Below are 17,997 nucleotides of genomic sequence, written 5' to 3' on the forward strand. Positions count from 1 at the left end.
TTAAGAAATAATGTTCGCGTCATGGTAGTCTAACGGTAGTTTTACATCAGATCGATGTGGAAGAGTTTATATTTCAGGTCGAAGGTGAAGCCCGAGGAAGAAAGACTCGCAGGAAGAATTATCAGGTCCGTATATAAAAAAAACAACTTTCCGTGAAACCATTATTATCTCGATTGTGTAGCATTCAAACGTCCCTATGGGCTTTAAATTATCTGTAACCTGATACTTTTCTTCTTTAAAACAAACGTTCGCTCCGACAGAAAATATAGCCATTTTGTTTCTTGGTTTATATTTGTCGTCTGCTTTATTCGATGTAAACAACTACCTCTATCCACCCATAGAACTACAATAAACCCGTCCAGAAGTCAAACGCTTCTGTCTCGTGATGGTGGGTATCTAACGACGCAGATAATGTGCACTTGGCACAGAGCCAAGCAGTGCGTTGTGTGTAATAAAAAGGAATCGAAGGGTAATAGAATTTTATTTATTTATTTATTTATTTATTTATTTAATTGATGTTTTACGCCGTACTCAAGAATATTTCACTTATACTACGACGGCCAGCATTATGGTGGGTGAAAACCGGACAAAGCCCGGGGGGAAACCCTCGACCATCCGCAGGTTGCTGCGGATTATTTATTTATTTATTTGATTGGTGTTTTACGCCATACTCAACTATATTTCACTTATACCACGGTGTCCAGCACTATATGATGGGAGGAAACCGGGCAGAGCTCCAGGGGAAACCCACGGCCATCCGCAGGTAGCTGACAAACCTTCCCACGTACGGCCTATAGATAGGCTAGGTGCATCCGTCCACGAGATACCGGTATGAGAATCAATCTGGCGCGATACTTAGATAGTTTAACAATAATAATACTGATAAATAGAGAAACGAAACAAAGAGAGAAAAACAACGGTCTATATATGTGTAATTATCACAGTTAAGGACATGTGCCTACATATAGGCCTATATATATATTATATATATATATATATATATATATATATATATATATATATATATATATATATGAGCGAGACAGTGGTTTAAGCCTAATTGGTAATGACAGAAGTCCTCTCGTAGGCCTACATGTAGCCTACAAATGTATACAAAGCGCAATCAGACCCCTTTGAGGTTGTAAGTTCAAATCCACATCTCGCTACTTTGGCAGTGAGCAGTTTGAAAGGTTTAAATTCATGGTATGAACTTTTAAGTTTGTTTGTGTTTTAATGACAGGTGTTAAGGCCTATGTAGGCCATAGGCTATATGCAAAGGCCTATAGGCCCATATCCATTCTTTTTTTTTTCTTTTTTTTTTTTTTTTCTTTTTCTTTCTTTCTTTCAGGCCTACGTAAGCCTACTGTAACATCGTCTATAGAACGAAGGGCCCTTGAACTGAATAAGCGTATGTAGAGCTGTCTGCGTAGGCTTTAATGACCTACAGGATGAAGCTGAGTCTTCTGTACATAAACAAATTCAAAAATAATTTTATTCCAGAGTATCGGTGAAATCTTGTTCGACACGACATGGCTGAAATATAACCAATCTGGCATTGGACCTCAAAACCTAACGGAGAACAGCTGGCTTACCTGACTGCATGCATGGCTGGGTCATTCCAGCCAATGTAACGGACCGATGTAAGGGAGACAACTTTGGTAAGATTAAAAAAAAAATAAAAAGACATGATTAACATAGGAACTATTCTCATGAAACGACGTCTACCGACTATCACTGACAACCGTGGATTGTTTTTCACATCAATTATACATAAAAATGCAGAAAAGAAATCTTCTCGGTATTTCGCCACTGTATAATAGAATGTCGTTATAATATTGGGACACTCTGCACGTCAAGGTTCTGTGGTGTAGTGGTTATCACGTCTGCTTTACACGCAGAAGGTCGCGAGTTCGAACCTCGCCAGAACCTCCCCGTCTTTTTTGCTCAGGCCTGTCTGGTGTTGATGAAAAGTGCACGACAATGAAAGAGCGCATAATGTTTGTTTTCTGTGAGCATCGTAGATAAATATGCAAATGAGAAATAAACATTTATGATCTTGCTTGACAGGCTGTAGACACCAACCCAATATTTACAACAACCGCTTTGATGTTCGGTGATACACGGCACATGTAGTTAAAAAATACTATAAACAGATATTGCTGCAAACGTGGAGAATGATTTCACAAGCCTTGGCCTACTTAGCTTATAAAAATGTTTATACGAGTAGGACTACACATATATGTAGGCCTACACAGTGAGTCCCTGGATCGGCGACCAATATAAGTCGGAGCTTAGATGTACATGTCCTTTGCCTAAGGCCTACGGGGTATTTTAAGAGCTATTCAAAACATTTCAGTGTGTCGTAAATACAAATGCACTTATGCGACACGTCCCTCCTTCAGTAAATATACATCAACAAAGACATTATCCCTTTAGGTCCAAGGAACTCGCGGTTGCCTTAAAAACTTGCCTGGCCGTGTGGCCATTTTTTTTTTTTTTTTTTTTTTTTTTTTTGCCAGCTGTCACAATGTACACCAAAGTCCACGTTGCTTCAGGGTTGGACGAGTTACTGCCCTTCGACCAGTATGGAGAACACAGCGACTAGCATCATTCCTTCGGTTTTGGAACCATGGGTCCAAATTGTCGTTCCACAACCGTGTTACGACAGATTTTTCATCGACCTCGATTTCCTTAATGGTAAGAAAACAAAGTTGCCTTGTGCTTTGCTCTATTGCCCCGACGATACGCCTTAAACAATGCTGTCGATGAACTCCTAATGTTGTTGTTGTTGCGTGTAACTGCAACGGTGCTTTGATACTATAACTTATAAGCTATTGTGCGTGGACGACATGTTCTAAACTTATAGAAGCAATTCGTGTTTACCCACACAGTCGTCTCCCTAGCCGAAAATCCATTTTTGCAATAGATTCTAATTTTCACTGATGCTTTTACAGAATAATCAGGGTGGACAAAATCTCGCGTGTCAAACTTCTCTACAGGTTCATGTACCCTATGTCTTCTAAAATTTGGGACACCTGGTCTGCACAGTTTAGTCAGTATATATGTAATTCTAGCAGGAATATTGAGTTTCTGTTTTCTCTCATGGTTAGACATTGTAATGAACAACGTGCTCATGTCTTTTCTTTACCAGAAGCCTGGTAAAGAAATGCAATTTTCTACTTTCAACATTGCTAATATCTGTCCTAAATTTTAGAACATTTCGCGTATGCGCCATACACATGAGATTTAGAAGAATAGGCCTACGTAATGTGGCATGGACTGGTTTGGATTTCATAACTTTTAAGGCATTTGTGGAAGACCAGACATTAGAGCATCATTAACCATCGTTTTCAGAACCACTGTGCCAATGCTGTGCCATCATTTGTTTTGTAGTGCTTTGTCTAAAGGTGGTGTTGAGTAAATCCCTGGGTTTTGCCATAATTCTTGGATCAGTTCTGGGTAAGTAGTGTACTATGTCTAAAACCGGTAAGCAAACATTTCATCAGATGTATTCTTCACTGCTTGGTTATTTTCTTCAAGCTCCAGTCTAAATGACAGTTTAGAAGTTTGCTGAAAATCGAATGCCTTCCACCGATATATTCTTACTTCCTGTGTATTCTTAAGCTTGATGTGCAGGTGAAAGTCTTCGTCTTTAATGTGACAAAGTTTGACAGCTACATGTATTTGTTTTTGACCCATAGTTTAACTCTAAGCACTCAAATTTCCTCCACCTGTGAAATGACCACCATCATTAGAAACCAGTGTGGATTTAGACACTTCAGTGAAATAATCAGTCAGTCAGTTATTTTCCAATATTAATAAGTATAATAACAGATAGATAAATATGTATACAGAATATACTTTCTGATCAGAATTGTATTAGAGTCTGTTTATAGTCTGATAGTGGAGAAAACATCAAGAAAAAAACTGACTTTCTCCTATGGTAAATTTAATCATGTTTCACCCCAGGTTCTTCTACAGCTCTCAACTCTTGCTCTATATCTTTGTGGATTTTGACTTCTATAAAGTGACATCATTGTTATCTTTTTCTTATTCCAGTGAAGCTTCCACAGATTCTAAAGATAATCAGTGCTAAGAGTGCAGAGGGAATCAGCTTTGTGGGGGTCATCCTGGAACTGGCAGCTATCTCCTCAACAGCGGCTTATGGATTTGCTCACAGCTTTCCTTTTAGGTAATGCTCCTTTTCTCATTGTTCTAGTCCGTCAACTGATGTTAAAAAAGAGAATTTTTGATTGTGGTGTTAGGCCTTATTGATTTAAAATTTTGTTCTACAGGCAGAGTGAGTTTGTTTTCAATGTCGGAGGAGGGTATGAAAGTAAAGGTGAAAAATCATGTAATTTGTGGGAAATATAACTGTTGCAGCAGTTGTTCTTATTAAAGACATATTTACGTTATCAGAAGGCACAGAAAACAGGAAAATCATGAAAAACATTAAGATCGGACAAAATAAATAGGTGGATTTTAATTTTTTTTTTTTTCCAGTTTTGCAAAATAAAATTGATGACACCTTAGCAATAATTTTGAGTACATGTGACCAGCTTCAAGAATGTAGAAAATGGAACTTTTGTGATTGGAAAGTGTACTTATTTTGTTCTGATTGAATAAAACAGTCACAAAGCTGAACTACATGAAGTTGTACAATCATAACAATTTAACCATTTAAAGCCTTTGAGATCATTTCCGATCAGTTTTAGTCCTAGTTCTTCACTGAGCAATCTAGACAGTCCAGGTACATGACCAATAACCTGTGGACCAACAGATCAAACCTCCAACCGGCTTGACTGTGGACTTACATCAGGAGTTTTATCAGTTACCTGGTGAGATGCAAAGGTCAAAGGTCAGTGGTTTACCCCAGACAATCCAGTTTCCTCCATCTATGAAAGTGGACTTTCATTGTGTAAGTGAAATTTTTTTTCCCAACAACAGTGAAGTGAGGATTTTCAGATAAAGATATCTGTAATTTTCCACTATTTTCATCTATTTTTTCCCTTTCCATATCCATGTGTAACTACCACTTTCAGTGGTCTAATGGTAAGAGCGCCCACCTCAAGGCCTGCGACCTTGGATCAAACCTGGGTCGGGTCATACCATAGATCTTAAGAATGGTACTTGTTGCTGCCTCACTTGGCACTCAGCAGTGAGAGGGATAGAGCAAGGAAACAGGACTGGTTGGCCTTGTGTCCGTATAATGTGACTGGGTGGGCTGTCATGTCTGGTGTCTTCATCATGATACTTCGGTGGCAGCAGCACTGCCGGCATGGACACACCTTGCCACAAGAAGGCACAATATATGTACGCACACCTTATGACCCCTTCGCCGTCAAATGAATGAAAAATTGTTCATTACGACATTAAACTCCAAGCATCTCTTCATTTATTCCATGTGTAAACAACACTCTCCCCTCCCTCATTTCAGTGCATATGGGGAAGCCTTGTTCCTGGTCATTCAGACAGTTCTCATAGGCTTCCTCGTGCTGTTCTTTGGTGGTCAAGCCTTTCAGGCCTTCCTCTTCCTGGCAGTCTATGGCGGCATCATGGCCTACCTCATGTCCCCGATGGCTCCCCTGACACTGCTGGCATATCTACAGGCCAGCAATATAATCATTGTTTTAGCTAGTAAAGTAAGTATCATGTGTGTATTCATTGTGGCTTAGGAAACTGAAGAACTGAGCATCCAGGGCCCAAAGGACTAAGCATCCAGGGCCCAAAGGACTAAGCATCCAGGGCCCACATTCACAAAACTTTATCTCTGAACTTTTAATTTCAGCTTTTCTCTGAAATGACGTTGTGTTATGACACTATAACCTAGAATATGTCTTTTATGAAAAAAGTTACAAGAAATATGACATACAACATTTTGTTAAAGTGGCCCCAGAATTATGCAGAATATTTGGCCTAGCTCTGGCAACTCCGCTGCTGGCAACAAAATACATGTATTCCAAAATGTGCTTGGCACCTCAAACTCGGTTTGTCCTCATTTCTTCGATTTCAAATTGCACATGCCATGTGCTGTAAGTGGAGGTCTGACAGCAACTTGTGGATGGTCGTGGGTTTCCCCCGGGCTCTGCCCGGTTTCCTCCCACCATAATGCTGGCTGCCGTGGTATAAGATGAAATATTCTTGAGTACGACGTAAAACACCAATCAAATAAAATAAATATATAAATCACATGCCATGTGAACAGGGCTTTACTTGACTATGTTTATGCATTAAGAGGTTCATGTAGGTGTATGCTCTGTTGTATTTACCTTACCAGTATGAATTAATTGATGTATCTGCCTTTATGCAAAAATCCAGTAAAATACAAAGGATAACAAACGTACTGCGCTTAACCTGATCCTGTAGGTTTGTCTGTGACTTCACTGCGAGGTCTGTCAGTTGCCTGGCTAGTGGCAACATCACACATTCCTGTGCACTCTGCAAGGTTTCCATGACACATTAACCTGACCTGTGCCATTGTATAAGTGTAACTAATCTGGCTCTCTCTTTTTTTTTTTTTGTTTGCCTCACAGTTGATCCAGGCCAGTACAAATTATCGTAACAGCAGCACAGGCCAGTTGTCTGCCATCACGGTTGGACTTTTATTTTTGGGATCAGTTGCCCGAATTTTCACTTCTGCTCAGGAAACTGGGGACCAACTTATTGTGCTGACGTACATCGTGGCTACAGCTTGTAACGGTCTTATCGTTTCTCAGATGGCATATTACTGGAAGTCACCCCCCCAAACAGAAGAAACAGTAAACAGGGGAGATAACTGTACCGTGGACAAAATGATTCCACTTTACACAGAGTAGTCTTTTTTTTTAATGTGTATGTATATAATGAAATAGCTCACTTTTTTAAGATAGGGGAGTGATTCACAAACTGCACACAGTGTTAGGTCATGTATCTACAGTGTCAATGTAATACTCTCAAAACAAATGCATGGACGTAACATTATGATTGTACTGTAAAATGGCCGATTGTCAGACATGAGGTAATGGATTGTGATGCACATATAATAGCCACCCGGAAACAAGCAAAATTAAGGGTAAGCAAGCCTTTTTGTTTTCACTAAAATCAAACAAAACCCAGTTCCCCTTATTTCAGATAATGCTCAAAAGCTTTTAACAAGAGGGTATTCAATACAGCACGGTCACAAACATTCCCGTCCACCCCTTTGATAATTTTCAGTAAGTTGTTGTTGCACACATTTGAACATACATGTTCATGAACGACCAAAGCAGGGGGGTGTTCTGGCAAAAGTATTTGTATCAGCATAGTTAGCTTGCTTTTCGCGTGCTCTGTCATGAATGACTCATGATAAACATACCTCATCTCTATGTTCAGTTACTTGGAAAAGTTTCAGTAAGGAAAACCTACAGATTTTGTATGTTCTTAACTCTCGGCCTTATTTACTTACCAACCGTGAGTAAAAGTCATAGTATATGTATTGGCTGATTTGACAGTCATTTTTCCCTCTTCTCTGAAATATTGCAGTTCCTCCTTGATCACTCGATTTGGTCACTTACAATCCAAACGGTAAAGAACACTTTTATCACAAAATTGCTGCACACTTGAGTAATTATTGTAGATTGAATGCGTTGTAAAAAATCAGTGAAGACTTTTTATCATTAGTTAAGATAAATTCAGTTGAATTTGAGCACTAAAAATGATTTACTACATGTATTGAAATAATGCATTTTCTTCCAATCCCAACTTTTTATATTTATATGAAAGGCCTTAAGGTGTTTATTTAAGTATATGTAGGAATATATATACGTGTTTAAATTAAGATGTTATTTTTGTGATAATATAACTCCAGATCATCTCCTTGTCAGGTATTTCTGTGTTTGTGAACATGTTCATATTAAAACACCCATATGATTAATAATTTTGTGTTATGTACCATGTTTTATTAACTTCTAGCTAGCTGTTTCCTCCCACCATAATGCTGGCGGCCATGGCATAACTGAAATATTCTCGAGTATGGCGTAAAAACACAAATCAAATAAATAAATAAAATATAGCTAACTCATTTTGCAGAAAACGCTGGTCTCTGCCAATCCGATCTGCTCCTAACCAATGCGGTTGCATTTTCGAATCCAGCATTTGTTAGTTTGACTGCTGCTTGAAGCAAAGACTGTGGCATAGCAAGCAGCTCCACTTCGCCGGTTTGCATCCACTACCGTTTTTGATCAGAAGTGTCATCCGGCAGTTGGAGGGCCACCTTCACGTAGGTCTATGTGTAGGCCTAAAACTCACATTGAGTACAAACAGTCAAATAAAATAGCTAATTTTGCGCTTATACAATGGTGGTCAGGCTTTAGCGGAAGGTAGCTGGGGTGTCCGGGGAAAACCACCCCCCTTTCGCTAAGTATCCCTGACAAACTTATCGAACCTCTCGATGGGCTCCAGCGAGAGAAACGCTATAAGCAACTGAGCCAGCCAGTGATATGCCACATCAGAGACGTGTCACAGGCTACAATCAGACGCTACATGCTTGAAAGCAAGACTTCAGTTAGCCGTCTTAGAGGTGAGCAGCAAAAGAGAAACTTCAATCAAATAAAGAAGTTCATATATATTTATTTATCTGATTGGTGTTTTACGCCGTACTCAAGAATATTTCACTAATACGACGGCGGCCAGCATTATGGTGGGAGGAAACCATTCGTAGGTAGTTCATATATATATTATATGATTATTATATAAGTATATGATTATAGATCGAATCCAGTTTACTCCATTTTGTTCTGAAACGTACAATTAGCGATGTCTCGGGGAATTCATGGGGCGTGTTCGTAAATTTGTACGCAAGTTTAGATGCATGCTTGGGTTTAGGTCGTAGTTAAACAAATTTTCAGACGTGACGAGGAGTCATCAGGTGTGTGTCCGAAAACTGTGTCTTCCTGCGACAGGGTGTGTCCATGCCCGACAAGTTACAGTATACTGACTCAGGACCCACCTGTCCCGTTTCCTTGCTCTAACCATCCGGTCCTGAGCACCAAGGCGAGGCAGAAACAAATGCCATTTACCATACTTTTGGTCTGACGTGACACGGCTTTGATCCCAGATCTTCCCACTTCGAGGCAGACGCTCTAACCATTTGGCCATCAAAGCGATCGGGTCTATCATTTGTCATATTTTGTCATCATGTAATACGGTTGCACTGAATTCATTCCTGATTTGCATCATCTACTCATACCATTCGTACCTTGCTTCCGCCTTTGGTTTAGGCCTATTTGTTACTGTTGTCCTGTCATGAATAACAGTATTATCGTTATTAAAGATTACTTGGTCTTGCAGCAACCTGCGGATAGTCGTGGGTTTCACCTGGGTTGGCGGGCGTCGTATAAGTTAAATATTCTTGACCTCGGCGTAAAACAATCGATGGTGGATGTCAGTTAGAAGGTGGATTTTCTGTAATCCACTCTCAGCATTACAATCTGTGCATTATCCAGAAAGTGTAACCCCGATACCAACGAAAGATATTACTGTCACTTAAAATCCGCTTTCCAAATGACATCTACACCAATCTGATGTATTCAGATATACGTGGTCTGTGTCATATATGATGTTCAGAAAGGTAATGAATGTTCGTTGTAAAGTCTACCGGTCGCCTATGCCTTTTAGTTTTGTGGAAAGCCTGCAGGTCGAGTCGCTGTGTATAGCTGATGATTTTGTGCTCGACTTTGAGGTCGAAGGTTCGGAACCCGGACTAGTCTTACCCAATCTTCAGCACTATAATCTGAGCTCTATCCAGGGAGTGTAATCCTAATAACGACTTAAAATCCGCCCCCTAAATGACATCAACCAGTCAACGTAGAGCCGGAACATTTCCCTTTTTTTTTGCATGGATGATTTCAGTATTCGGCGTTACTTCTGTTAATTGCTCTATTCAAAGAAAGGTTCTGTCGTATAGTACAGTGGTAAAACATTATGACAGTACATATGGAAAAAATGGTGTTGCAATGCATTGGCAAAATACATCTCTAAACACACAAAACGAAAAAAAAAAATAGTGCAAGATAAGAGTTTGGACTTACGACAAGTAGCTAAGGAGGTAACAAAGCAGTTAAGGAGAAAAAATGAGAGAACCAGAAAGTGTGACCCAAGTACAAGGGGAAATCGGGCACTTAAAACATAACGTAGAAAACAGCAACGAGGTGAAGTAGAGGTCGTAAGGAAGAAAACCACACGGAGTGAGGTGAGGTAGAGGTGGCCCTGGGCCCGGGTATCCTGGCCGGGGTCATGTTTACTGGTCTGCAGCGGGCGGCAGCGGCCTTAAACAGGTGTGCCACCGGCGTTCCAACCAGATGCAAAAGTCAATAGAAAGATGTCGAGTGCAAACATATTACACGGGTCCGAAACGATTCGGGATAATGAACTGGAGAAGGCCAACTAGGGTTTACACCGCTGTTCAAAAAGTCAACTCAAATGCCATTAACCCTTTAAGCATTTTTTTCGCAAATCTGAAACTCACAAAGCTCTCTTTCAGTTTTATATAAGGACATCCTCTGTGTTGTTGAAGTAGTAGGTAGACACCGTTAAACCCCCGATGCATTTTTCTTGATTGTCAGTTATTTCTTTATGTTCTTATCGAATTTAAAATTTATCGTAGTGAAATCCCTTTCGTTACTGTTGGAGAAGGGTTAACTCCAGCTGAACCAGGACAACTTCTTACTGCAAGGGGTGGGGAATTGGGTCTCAGTTGTGAAAAGATAACGAAGACGAAGACGGACAACGAAAATGGCGGAAATGCATGCTACACTGTCTCTCTGGGTTTCTTTTTTAATGGCGGGGATACTCATCGGCTCTTTGCAGGGTAAGGCACTGTTGTTCCTTTTGCGGGTTAAAAATGTTCTCTTTATCTGCATCTGGATGCTTTTGAGCCACTGATTTCGTTTCAGTCATAACACAAATATATAGCATGCAGCACGTACATCTCTTAATTTCTGCCTTTAAGTCCTACAGTTATATCTCTTAGATGTCTTAGATGAATCAAGCGACCGTCTAACTTAACGCGGTGTTCTTGGGTTCGGCGGAAATGTGGTACAAATCCATTAATTTTTCTGTAGTCAAAATGTTATCTGATGACATGCTTTATACTCCAGGCCTCGAGTGGACACGTGGAAGTTAATTGAGATTTATTAATTTGATGGAATTTCAGTCTCGAATTCAACTAGGAATCCAATGTTCGTTGAAAATCACCTTTTTCCGCCAAAAACTGTGTCCATATATGTACGCCATACGTGTGAGAGTTCGTAAGTAATATGCCAAAGGTCCATGGTTTATCCATGACACTTATAAATAAAACAAATAATCAGTACAGAATTCTGCGAGTATACGATGGTGGCCAGGCTGTGTGTGGAGTTACGGGCTCTATCTTGCATGTATAGGCAATGTAAGCCTTTGTTTTTGTACATTCCCAATCCTTGCAGGGTAGTCCGTCACGACGGCACAAGAAAGTTGCATGCAGGAAGGCTTCACAATCTAAATGCTACATTGAAAAGAAATCTATGGCATTTCCTGGTGAACAAAAATCAAAGCAGTAGAATAATACGGGTTTGATAGTTTCTGGCCAATCGCTCTAACAAAAGACTTCATGCAGTCTGATAAATTAAGTTCAGCGTCTCTAGTATTTATTATTTTTTAAAAGTTCAACGATTGTATAACCAAAGTCCAAACGAAATCAATAAAATGACAAATTAATAACTCATTCATAAAATATTCCGTTTCTCATATATATACACAAAGGTCACCCCCATGAGGAGGAAGTGGAACACGCCGTAGATCATGAGTCCCATCTGTATTACCACCTCTTAGATCACTATGTCCGAGATATCCGGCCTGCGGCTAATGACACGGATCCCGTCCGAGTGGCCGTCAAACTCAGCATTCTCAATCTGGACGGTCCGGTAAGATGGGACAGGTGTTAATAGGTGTTAATAAGGCGTGATATTCGGAACAGACGTGCACTAAATTGGTGTTTTGGATAACGATGTGCTATATGCGGTATAAGATAATGCATGTTTGCGTGTACAACGGGGTTGGGCTAAGGGGTTGGAGCAAATGACGCAGATGTACATGTAATAAAGTCGTTCATGCAGGTAACACGTACATGCATCTGGACGTGTTCTGTGTGCAATGATGTATGTGTAGGTGCGTATACTAAATCGGGATAGGTGCTAAGGTGTATAAAGACGGTGCATGAAATGTAATAAAATGAAATGGTAATGAAATGATGCATTCAGAAGTGTAGTAAAGGGAGCATGTGTTGTGTGTATTAATTTGTAACGAAATAAGCCTGGTGCTGTAGGTGTGTGGTGTATGGGATATTTTAACAAACCGATCTCATAAATAAGTAAACAAAATAAATCGGTACAAGTTATTATGCCCATATAATTAAGATGAGGGGGTTAGATACTCCCCCCCCCCTTCCCTCCCCAATAGGCTGCTAAGAGCTCACGCCCAGCTCATGCTGACTTCCAACCCGATCTGTCGACAACCTGCGGATGGTCGTGGGGATCCTCCGGGCTCTGCCTGATTTCCTGTAAGAGAGGTGTTCATGAGTTCGGCGTAAATCAGCAATCAAATAAATAAATAAATAAATAATATGCTCGGTGTTACAAAGTGTCGAATTTAACTTCAAACATAAAATTATTAAAATGGTGGATTATTTGCAGAAAACTGTCCTATGCATTTTTGCCAGTGTAATTTCCTTAGTTGAAAACCCTTGTAACTGTAGTAAACATACATGAGTGTGTACTTATATGCCCTATTTCTTTTCAAAACTTTAGGGTAGGACTGGGATTGTGAAATTAACGTTTCTCATGAGAATGGTAAGTTCAGCAGTTAACTTACGGCCATGGTACTCATATGAGAATGAGTTTAGTTGGTCGTCTTTGCTTTGTCGTTGAGCTCCAAAGAGTTCTGTTTCTTTTCATAAAAGTGTTGCTTGTAAAATTTATCTGGTGAATTTAGCGTTCAAATCCAGATTTCGTTTCTTTTGCCTTCAGCTCACTTGTTCTCTGTACATGTGTGTAGGAGTTCCAGCCAGCAGAGGTCGGCAATGGCCCATTTCCCACTGTCATACTTCTCCTTCTGGTTGGGACAGTTGCAGGGACAGCAGTATTAGTTGTGTTGTTGCTTTTGTATGTATGAATGTATGTAGCTTAACCTTTCAAACTACATGATGGGTTATCTTGTTTTATATATACTGATGCAATTTTTGATTGGACCCTGAAGTACATGTGTCCTGTATATTTGTTTTCTCTGTGAAGGCCTTGGGGAAGAACAGTGTCAGTGTAAATTGACCGAGCTACGTTCGATATTATTATCATATATTATAATTTCCATTTTGCACTGCACAACTGACGTTTTCGGCCATCTTCTCGTTTGTCACTTGCCGAATTGGCGTTAATCCATTATGAATTTTGGCCTATTCCCGTGGCCCATTGAAACTAAAGCTTGATGGGCTATTTCCATTTTCCATTATGTTATTACCTTTTATTAAAATGTCAACATGTCATCCTTTGATACAGCTATTTTCGATCCCTTCATACATCACAAATTGGTATTATTTTTTCCCCTCTAGTCCTGGCATGATCCACGACTGAAATGGAATCTCACAGACTACGCTGGACTTCAGACATTATCCCTTTCCTCACATCAAATCTGGCAGCCAGAGTTAACGCCCTTAGAGAGGTTGGTTACTTAACATCTAAATTTAAAGGGATACATAATCGATTCTGATAAGCTGGTGTAAGAGACAGGCAAGTCCAGGCTACATTTAGCCTTAACTGAATTTTAGGTATGGTACATTTATTCAAGGTGGCTTAGGCTGCAAGAGTTAAACCAGGAAACCTTATCTCAACTGCCAGGCAATTAGCGTCGATTCTGCATCCTTTTAAAAGAAATGTTGGATAATTACGTCCTGGAGCACTAAGTTAGAATCTTATTCTACATATCACATGAGGGTAAAGACTTAATAAAGTATATAACCCAAAGCATCCAAGTTGGATACATTTGTTTGTGACAAGCATTCTGTAACGAGAGAGAATACTAATCGGCTAATTGGCTTAGGGTTTAAGACAGACATAGTGCCATGTGTATGTGTTGCAAGATAACACCGTGACATGGTATAGCTTCTCACTTGCAGTGAAATCCTGAACTCTGGCCACGGTCCAGATGAGGCAGCCGCCATCACACACAAGGGTGACGTCAGCGTGATGCACACTGAGAAAGCACACCTCACGTGCACGCCCGTGAATCCTGGTCACTTCCCATCGGACTCGCTGAGGTGTGACGTCACGCTTATGTCAACATCATACAACAGCAAGGAATTAAAGCTCGTGCTGGATGCGTACCAGACTATGGAAGAGGCTTACGATGTCAGCATGGCCGCTCCGGAAACAGGGTGGAGGCTGGACAAAGAGGGCACTGAGTTTGTGGTCCAAGTGAAAGGTGCCCGGATCTCCGGTTCCGGTCACCCCGGAATTAAAATCTCTTTGGTGTTCCACAGAGAACGAAACTTTTACTGGAACCTATGTGTTATTCCGGCAGCATTTTTGGCCTTTCTAATCCCCCTGGAGTTTATCCTTCCTCCAGGCTCAAATACAAAAGCTATCATGGGTTAGTAATTTTCTTGTTTTCATTCCGTCATATTTCGTCTTTCCTCTGGTGTCAGATGCCAACAGTGACACTAGTTTACCTCGTCAAGCACACAAGTCAAGCACATCATAGATTAGAATTCATGCCTTCAATACACAAATACCTTCCCCAGACACTACCACTTTGTTCATGTACTAACTTCAGTACAGTAGTCTTCCTCCTTCGGCCACAGTTTCTGTTACTTCCAAGTTCAAACACCGAAGACATTGTGGGTTGGTGTTCCCGTGGCCTTCAACACGTTTTAAAATCGTCCTTTTTCAGTATGAGTTCATCCAGCCATGTGGGTCAATGTCAAAGTTTTCAGTGGTTAGTATTTACGTTGCCTTAATTTAGTACACGAAGGGCGTCCTTATTCAGCTTATACTTTTCTCTTCCATGATAAAATGTGACGTTATGATGAGTCTTGGACAGAAATGGTTCAACAGTAAAATTATTTTGGTTAGCTTTGAATTTAGCTTCAAACTTACAAAATCATATTTTAAATGTTTGTGCTTTTAGTATACGTACAAGTAATTAACATTTTACGGTGGGGGCCACCAACGTATGAACTGAAGAAACCAATATTGAGTAGCCCGGTAAGGATTTGTGTGTTTTCTCACTGCACCGGACCCAATGTTTCTCTTCAGAAACTTCGTCAGTCCATTTTCAACCATACTATGTACTTTGTTTCGCCATTATCTCTTGTAGAATACAATCAGACTGGGTGATTTGCAAGAGTGTGAAAAATTTGACGCTGTAGCCAACCAATAAATTGGATGATACTGTTTGCAGACGTTGTTTCTTCTGTAACACTAAAAATAAATTTTATGAGTTATTTTCTTGGCAGGCGTGGTGATAGCCTTGGGTGAAATCATCGTGTTAGCTGAGCTCAGTACAGCTTGGGCGGGAGGGGCATCAATAATCCCAAACGCAGGTGAGTTACTTACCCTGTGATCAGTGTACCTTGTGGCTAATCCATGTTGTCTGTCATCCATTTAGGGGATTAAGAAGAGTAAATTATAAATACTGTCTTCTGAAATGGTGTAATTGTCGAACCCACCTTGTGATTTACCAAAAGTCTTTAACATAATTTCTTTCAGTCAGATAAAAGCTGTTGGTTAAAGTCTCAACGTTAATCTCATAAATTCAGGCACATGCACTGTTCCGAAAAACCACATCTACAATTTGTTCTTCTTAATGTTTAATTTGACCAAATATTAGTTTAAGCTTGCCGATCTAAAACGAAGTGAGGGCGATTTCTGTCCCTCGTCTGGTGATTTCTATAACAGCGTTTCGTTTCTCTCTTCCGGACAGGATTGTTCTGTGTCTCCTCCATCGTCGTGTCCTGTTTGGCCGCCATCTTGTCCGCACTGTTGAACTCCTTGACCCCCAGTGGAAGTCGCTACAAGGATGTGCCCCACTGGCTCAGATCGGTATTGTTCTGAGTAGAATTATGTATTAGACCTTGCGAGTTAGCATTCGCTTTTAAAAAAAATATAGGTTTCTGTATGTGAATGAATAAACTCATAAAATAATTTCCCTAATGGAGAACATTGTCTTCATCTCTGCCCAGTTTTAAGGCAACGTTGTGATTTAATAATGTTAGCTGAGATACTTTCCAACAATGTTCATGGCTTAAGAGTCAGATATTAAAGATCACCCACAGCGTACAAGTGAAGAGCAATGAAAAGGAGTATCAGGTTAGGCCTAGATTTTGTAAGCCTATTTGGAAACTGCAGATATTCTCTCTTGGTTTAATGAGAACTGTTTAGGGCGTGACGTAGCCTATGATTTTTTTCCAGTGTACCCTGTAAATTTCTGTCTACCTTCGTCTTCTTGTTCTGTACCTCTATAGCTGTGCTTCGGTCGGTGCGGAATTCGACGCTTTGTTTGCCTGGATGCTTACTCCCCTGTTGGAGCTTCGTCTCGCATGGAAGGCTTTCACCGCAAGAATGGTGCCATTTTCATCGACCCCGAACCGATGGCGGTCACAGATCAAGGAACGAGACCAGCCCAGGATGCAGTTCAACCGGAAGTGCTCAAAGACCTTCACTCATTGGTTACCAGGCTCACTGCAGACGACATGACAAAGCGCGTGACTGAGGAATGGCAAGAAGTAGTGCGGGTTTTGGAGCGAATGTTCTTTGTTATCTTTTCTCTACTGGTTTTAGCTACAGCATTTGCCTTTCTGTTCTAAAATTTAACCAACAAAAGCAGTATTATTAAGCTGTTACAAAACAAGTAACGGTGAAGAGTTTCAATTAGAATTCTTTGTTCCACTGCATAAAATCGTGGAACATTAGGCAGCGGTAAGTTTTATGCACAGTATGCACTCGATTAGGTAGACTGGAATTAATATCAGTCCAGAATTAAAACCTTGTACATGTATTTCTGAATAAAACTTTTTAAACTTTTATATGACTTCTGTGTGATTTTAAAGTTCTGGGACAAACGAGTGCACAAACGAGTGCAGTAGTTTCAAGAGACACACAATCCTCCAATGCAATATACATGTATTTAGTGGACAAAGTACGGCAATTATCAACACAATCTTCTTGGTATCTTTTATTTCACTACCTATGATGAGCCCTTGTGCAAGATCTAGATCTGATATATGAAGAACAATAAGAGAAGAACATTTATAGAAGCTGCTCAGACAAAATTTGCTCAAATTCTGGTCCAGCTGGATCAGTGGCAGGTTAATGTCAGGCAGTCTGCAATGTAGACCTACAATCAACCTGTAACAACCTGTAACCTATGAGCAAGAGGTATGCGCGAAATATTGTTGTACATATGTAACTGAAATCATGTAAAAATAAACATTCAAATACCATTGTTGTTGTATTTTAAAACTAATAGTATGGTAGTAACAATTTGCTAATGATTGATTGGTGTTTTTAATGGTCAAGAACTCGACAGTTTTAACGACCCAGCACTTTAAACCTCTGAGTCATCGAGAATCCACCTTGACAATGAAGAAGAAGAAGAAGAAGAAGAAGAAGTAGAAGATGATGATGATGAATGAAAATTGAAGATATTTGAAACTTATGTATTGTATTTCATACTATTTAGCTGGACCAAACTTGTCCATGCACAGAGAATTTGTGGATTCACTCGCTTTCACTGTTCCTGGGAATTTGGTGATAAATAAATTATTTATTTATTTCATTGGTGTTTTGAGCCGCACTAAAAAAAAGTGTCTTTACATAGGCGTCGGAACCGGGGGGGGGGGGGAGGCAGAGGAGGCCCTAGAGGGGCGCAGATATCTTTTCGACCCCCTTCACCACAACCCCCCCCCCCCCCCCCCCAATTTTTCAAATCAAGGCGAATGTTATGAAATGCTTT

The 17,997-nt window shown here is 40.2% G+C and overlaps 2 protein-coding genes and 1 non-coding gene across 3 annotated transcripts; all 3 read left to right on the plus strand.

The window, feature by feature from the left end:
* The first annotated feature begins 1,856 nt into the window (after window positions 1-1,856).
* Window positions 1,857-1,929, plus strand: Trnav-uac (transfer RNA valine (anticodon UAC)). Its single transcript has one exon. It is a non-coding gene; the product is annotated as a tRNA-Val (tRNA).
* Window positions 1,930-2,584: 655 nt separating this feature from the next.
* LOC135479459 (mannose-P-dolichol utilization defect 1 protein-like) lies at window positions 2,585-7,875 on the plus strand. Its single transcript, XM_064759300.1, has 5 exons — window positions 2,585-2,697; window positions 3,394-3,459; window positions 4,060-4,192; window positions 5,438-5,642; window positions 6,534-7,875. Exons 1-5 carry the CDS (start codon window positions 2,586-2,588, stop codon window positions 6,813-6,815), a joined length of 798 nt encoding a protein of 265 aa, XP_064615370.1. The 5' UTR covers window position 2,585; the 3' UTR covers window positions 6,816-7,875.
* A 2,874-nt stretch (window positions 7,876-10,749) lies between these two features.
* On the plus strand, window positions 10,750-16,849 carry LOC135479684 (neuronal acetylcholine receptor subunit alpha-5-like). The gene is made up of 7 exons (XM_064759588.1): window positions 10,750-10,825; window positions 11,758-11,918; window positions 13,048-13,154; window positions 14,162-14,634; window positions 15,500-15,586; window positions 15,967-16,085; window positions 16,508-16,849. Exons 1-7 carry the CDS (start codon window positions 10,750-10,752, stop codon window positions 16,847-16,849), a joined length of 1,365 nt encoding a protein of 454 aa, XP_064615658.1.
* The last annotated feature ends 1,148 nt before the right edge of the window (window positions 16,850-17,997 follow it).

Source organism: Liolophura sinensis, chromosome 12 (genome assembly GCF_032854445.1).
Source record: "Liolophura sinensis isolate JHLJ2023 chromosome 12, CUHK_Ljap_v2, whole genome shotgun sequence".
Lineage (NCBI taxonomy): Eukaryota > Metazoa > Mollusca > Polyplacophora > Chitonida > Chitonidae > Liolophura > Liolophura sinensis.

Excerpts from the sequence above, each read along its gene's own strand:
- LOC135479684 (XM_064759588.1), top strand. The coding sequence starts at position 10,750 with ATGGCGGAAATGCATGCTACACTGTCTCTCTGGGTTTCTTTTTTAATG. Across the intron at positions 15,587-15,966 it reads ATCAATAATCCCAAACGCAG|GATTGTTCTGTGTCTCCTCC; the intron begins GTGAGTTACTTA and ends TCTTCCGGACAG. Across the intron at positions 16,086-16,507 it reads TGCCCCACTGGCTCAGATCG|CTGTGCTTCGGTCGGTGCGG; the intron begins GTATTGTTCTGA and ends GTACCTCTATAG.
- LOC135479459 (XM_064759300.1), top strand. The coding sequence starts at position 2,586 with ATGGAGAACACAGCGACTAGCATCATTCCTTCGGTTTTGGAACCATGG. Across the intron at positions 3,460-4,059 it reads AATTCTTGGATCAGTTCTGG|TGAAGCTTCCACAGATTCTA; the intron begins GTAAGTAGTGTA and ends TTCTTATTCCAG. Across the intron at positions 5,643-6,533 it reads TCATTGTTTTAGCTAGTAAA|TTGATCCAGGCCAGTACAAA; the intron begins GTAAGTATCATG and ends TTTGCCTCACAG.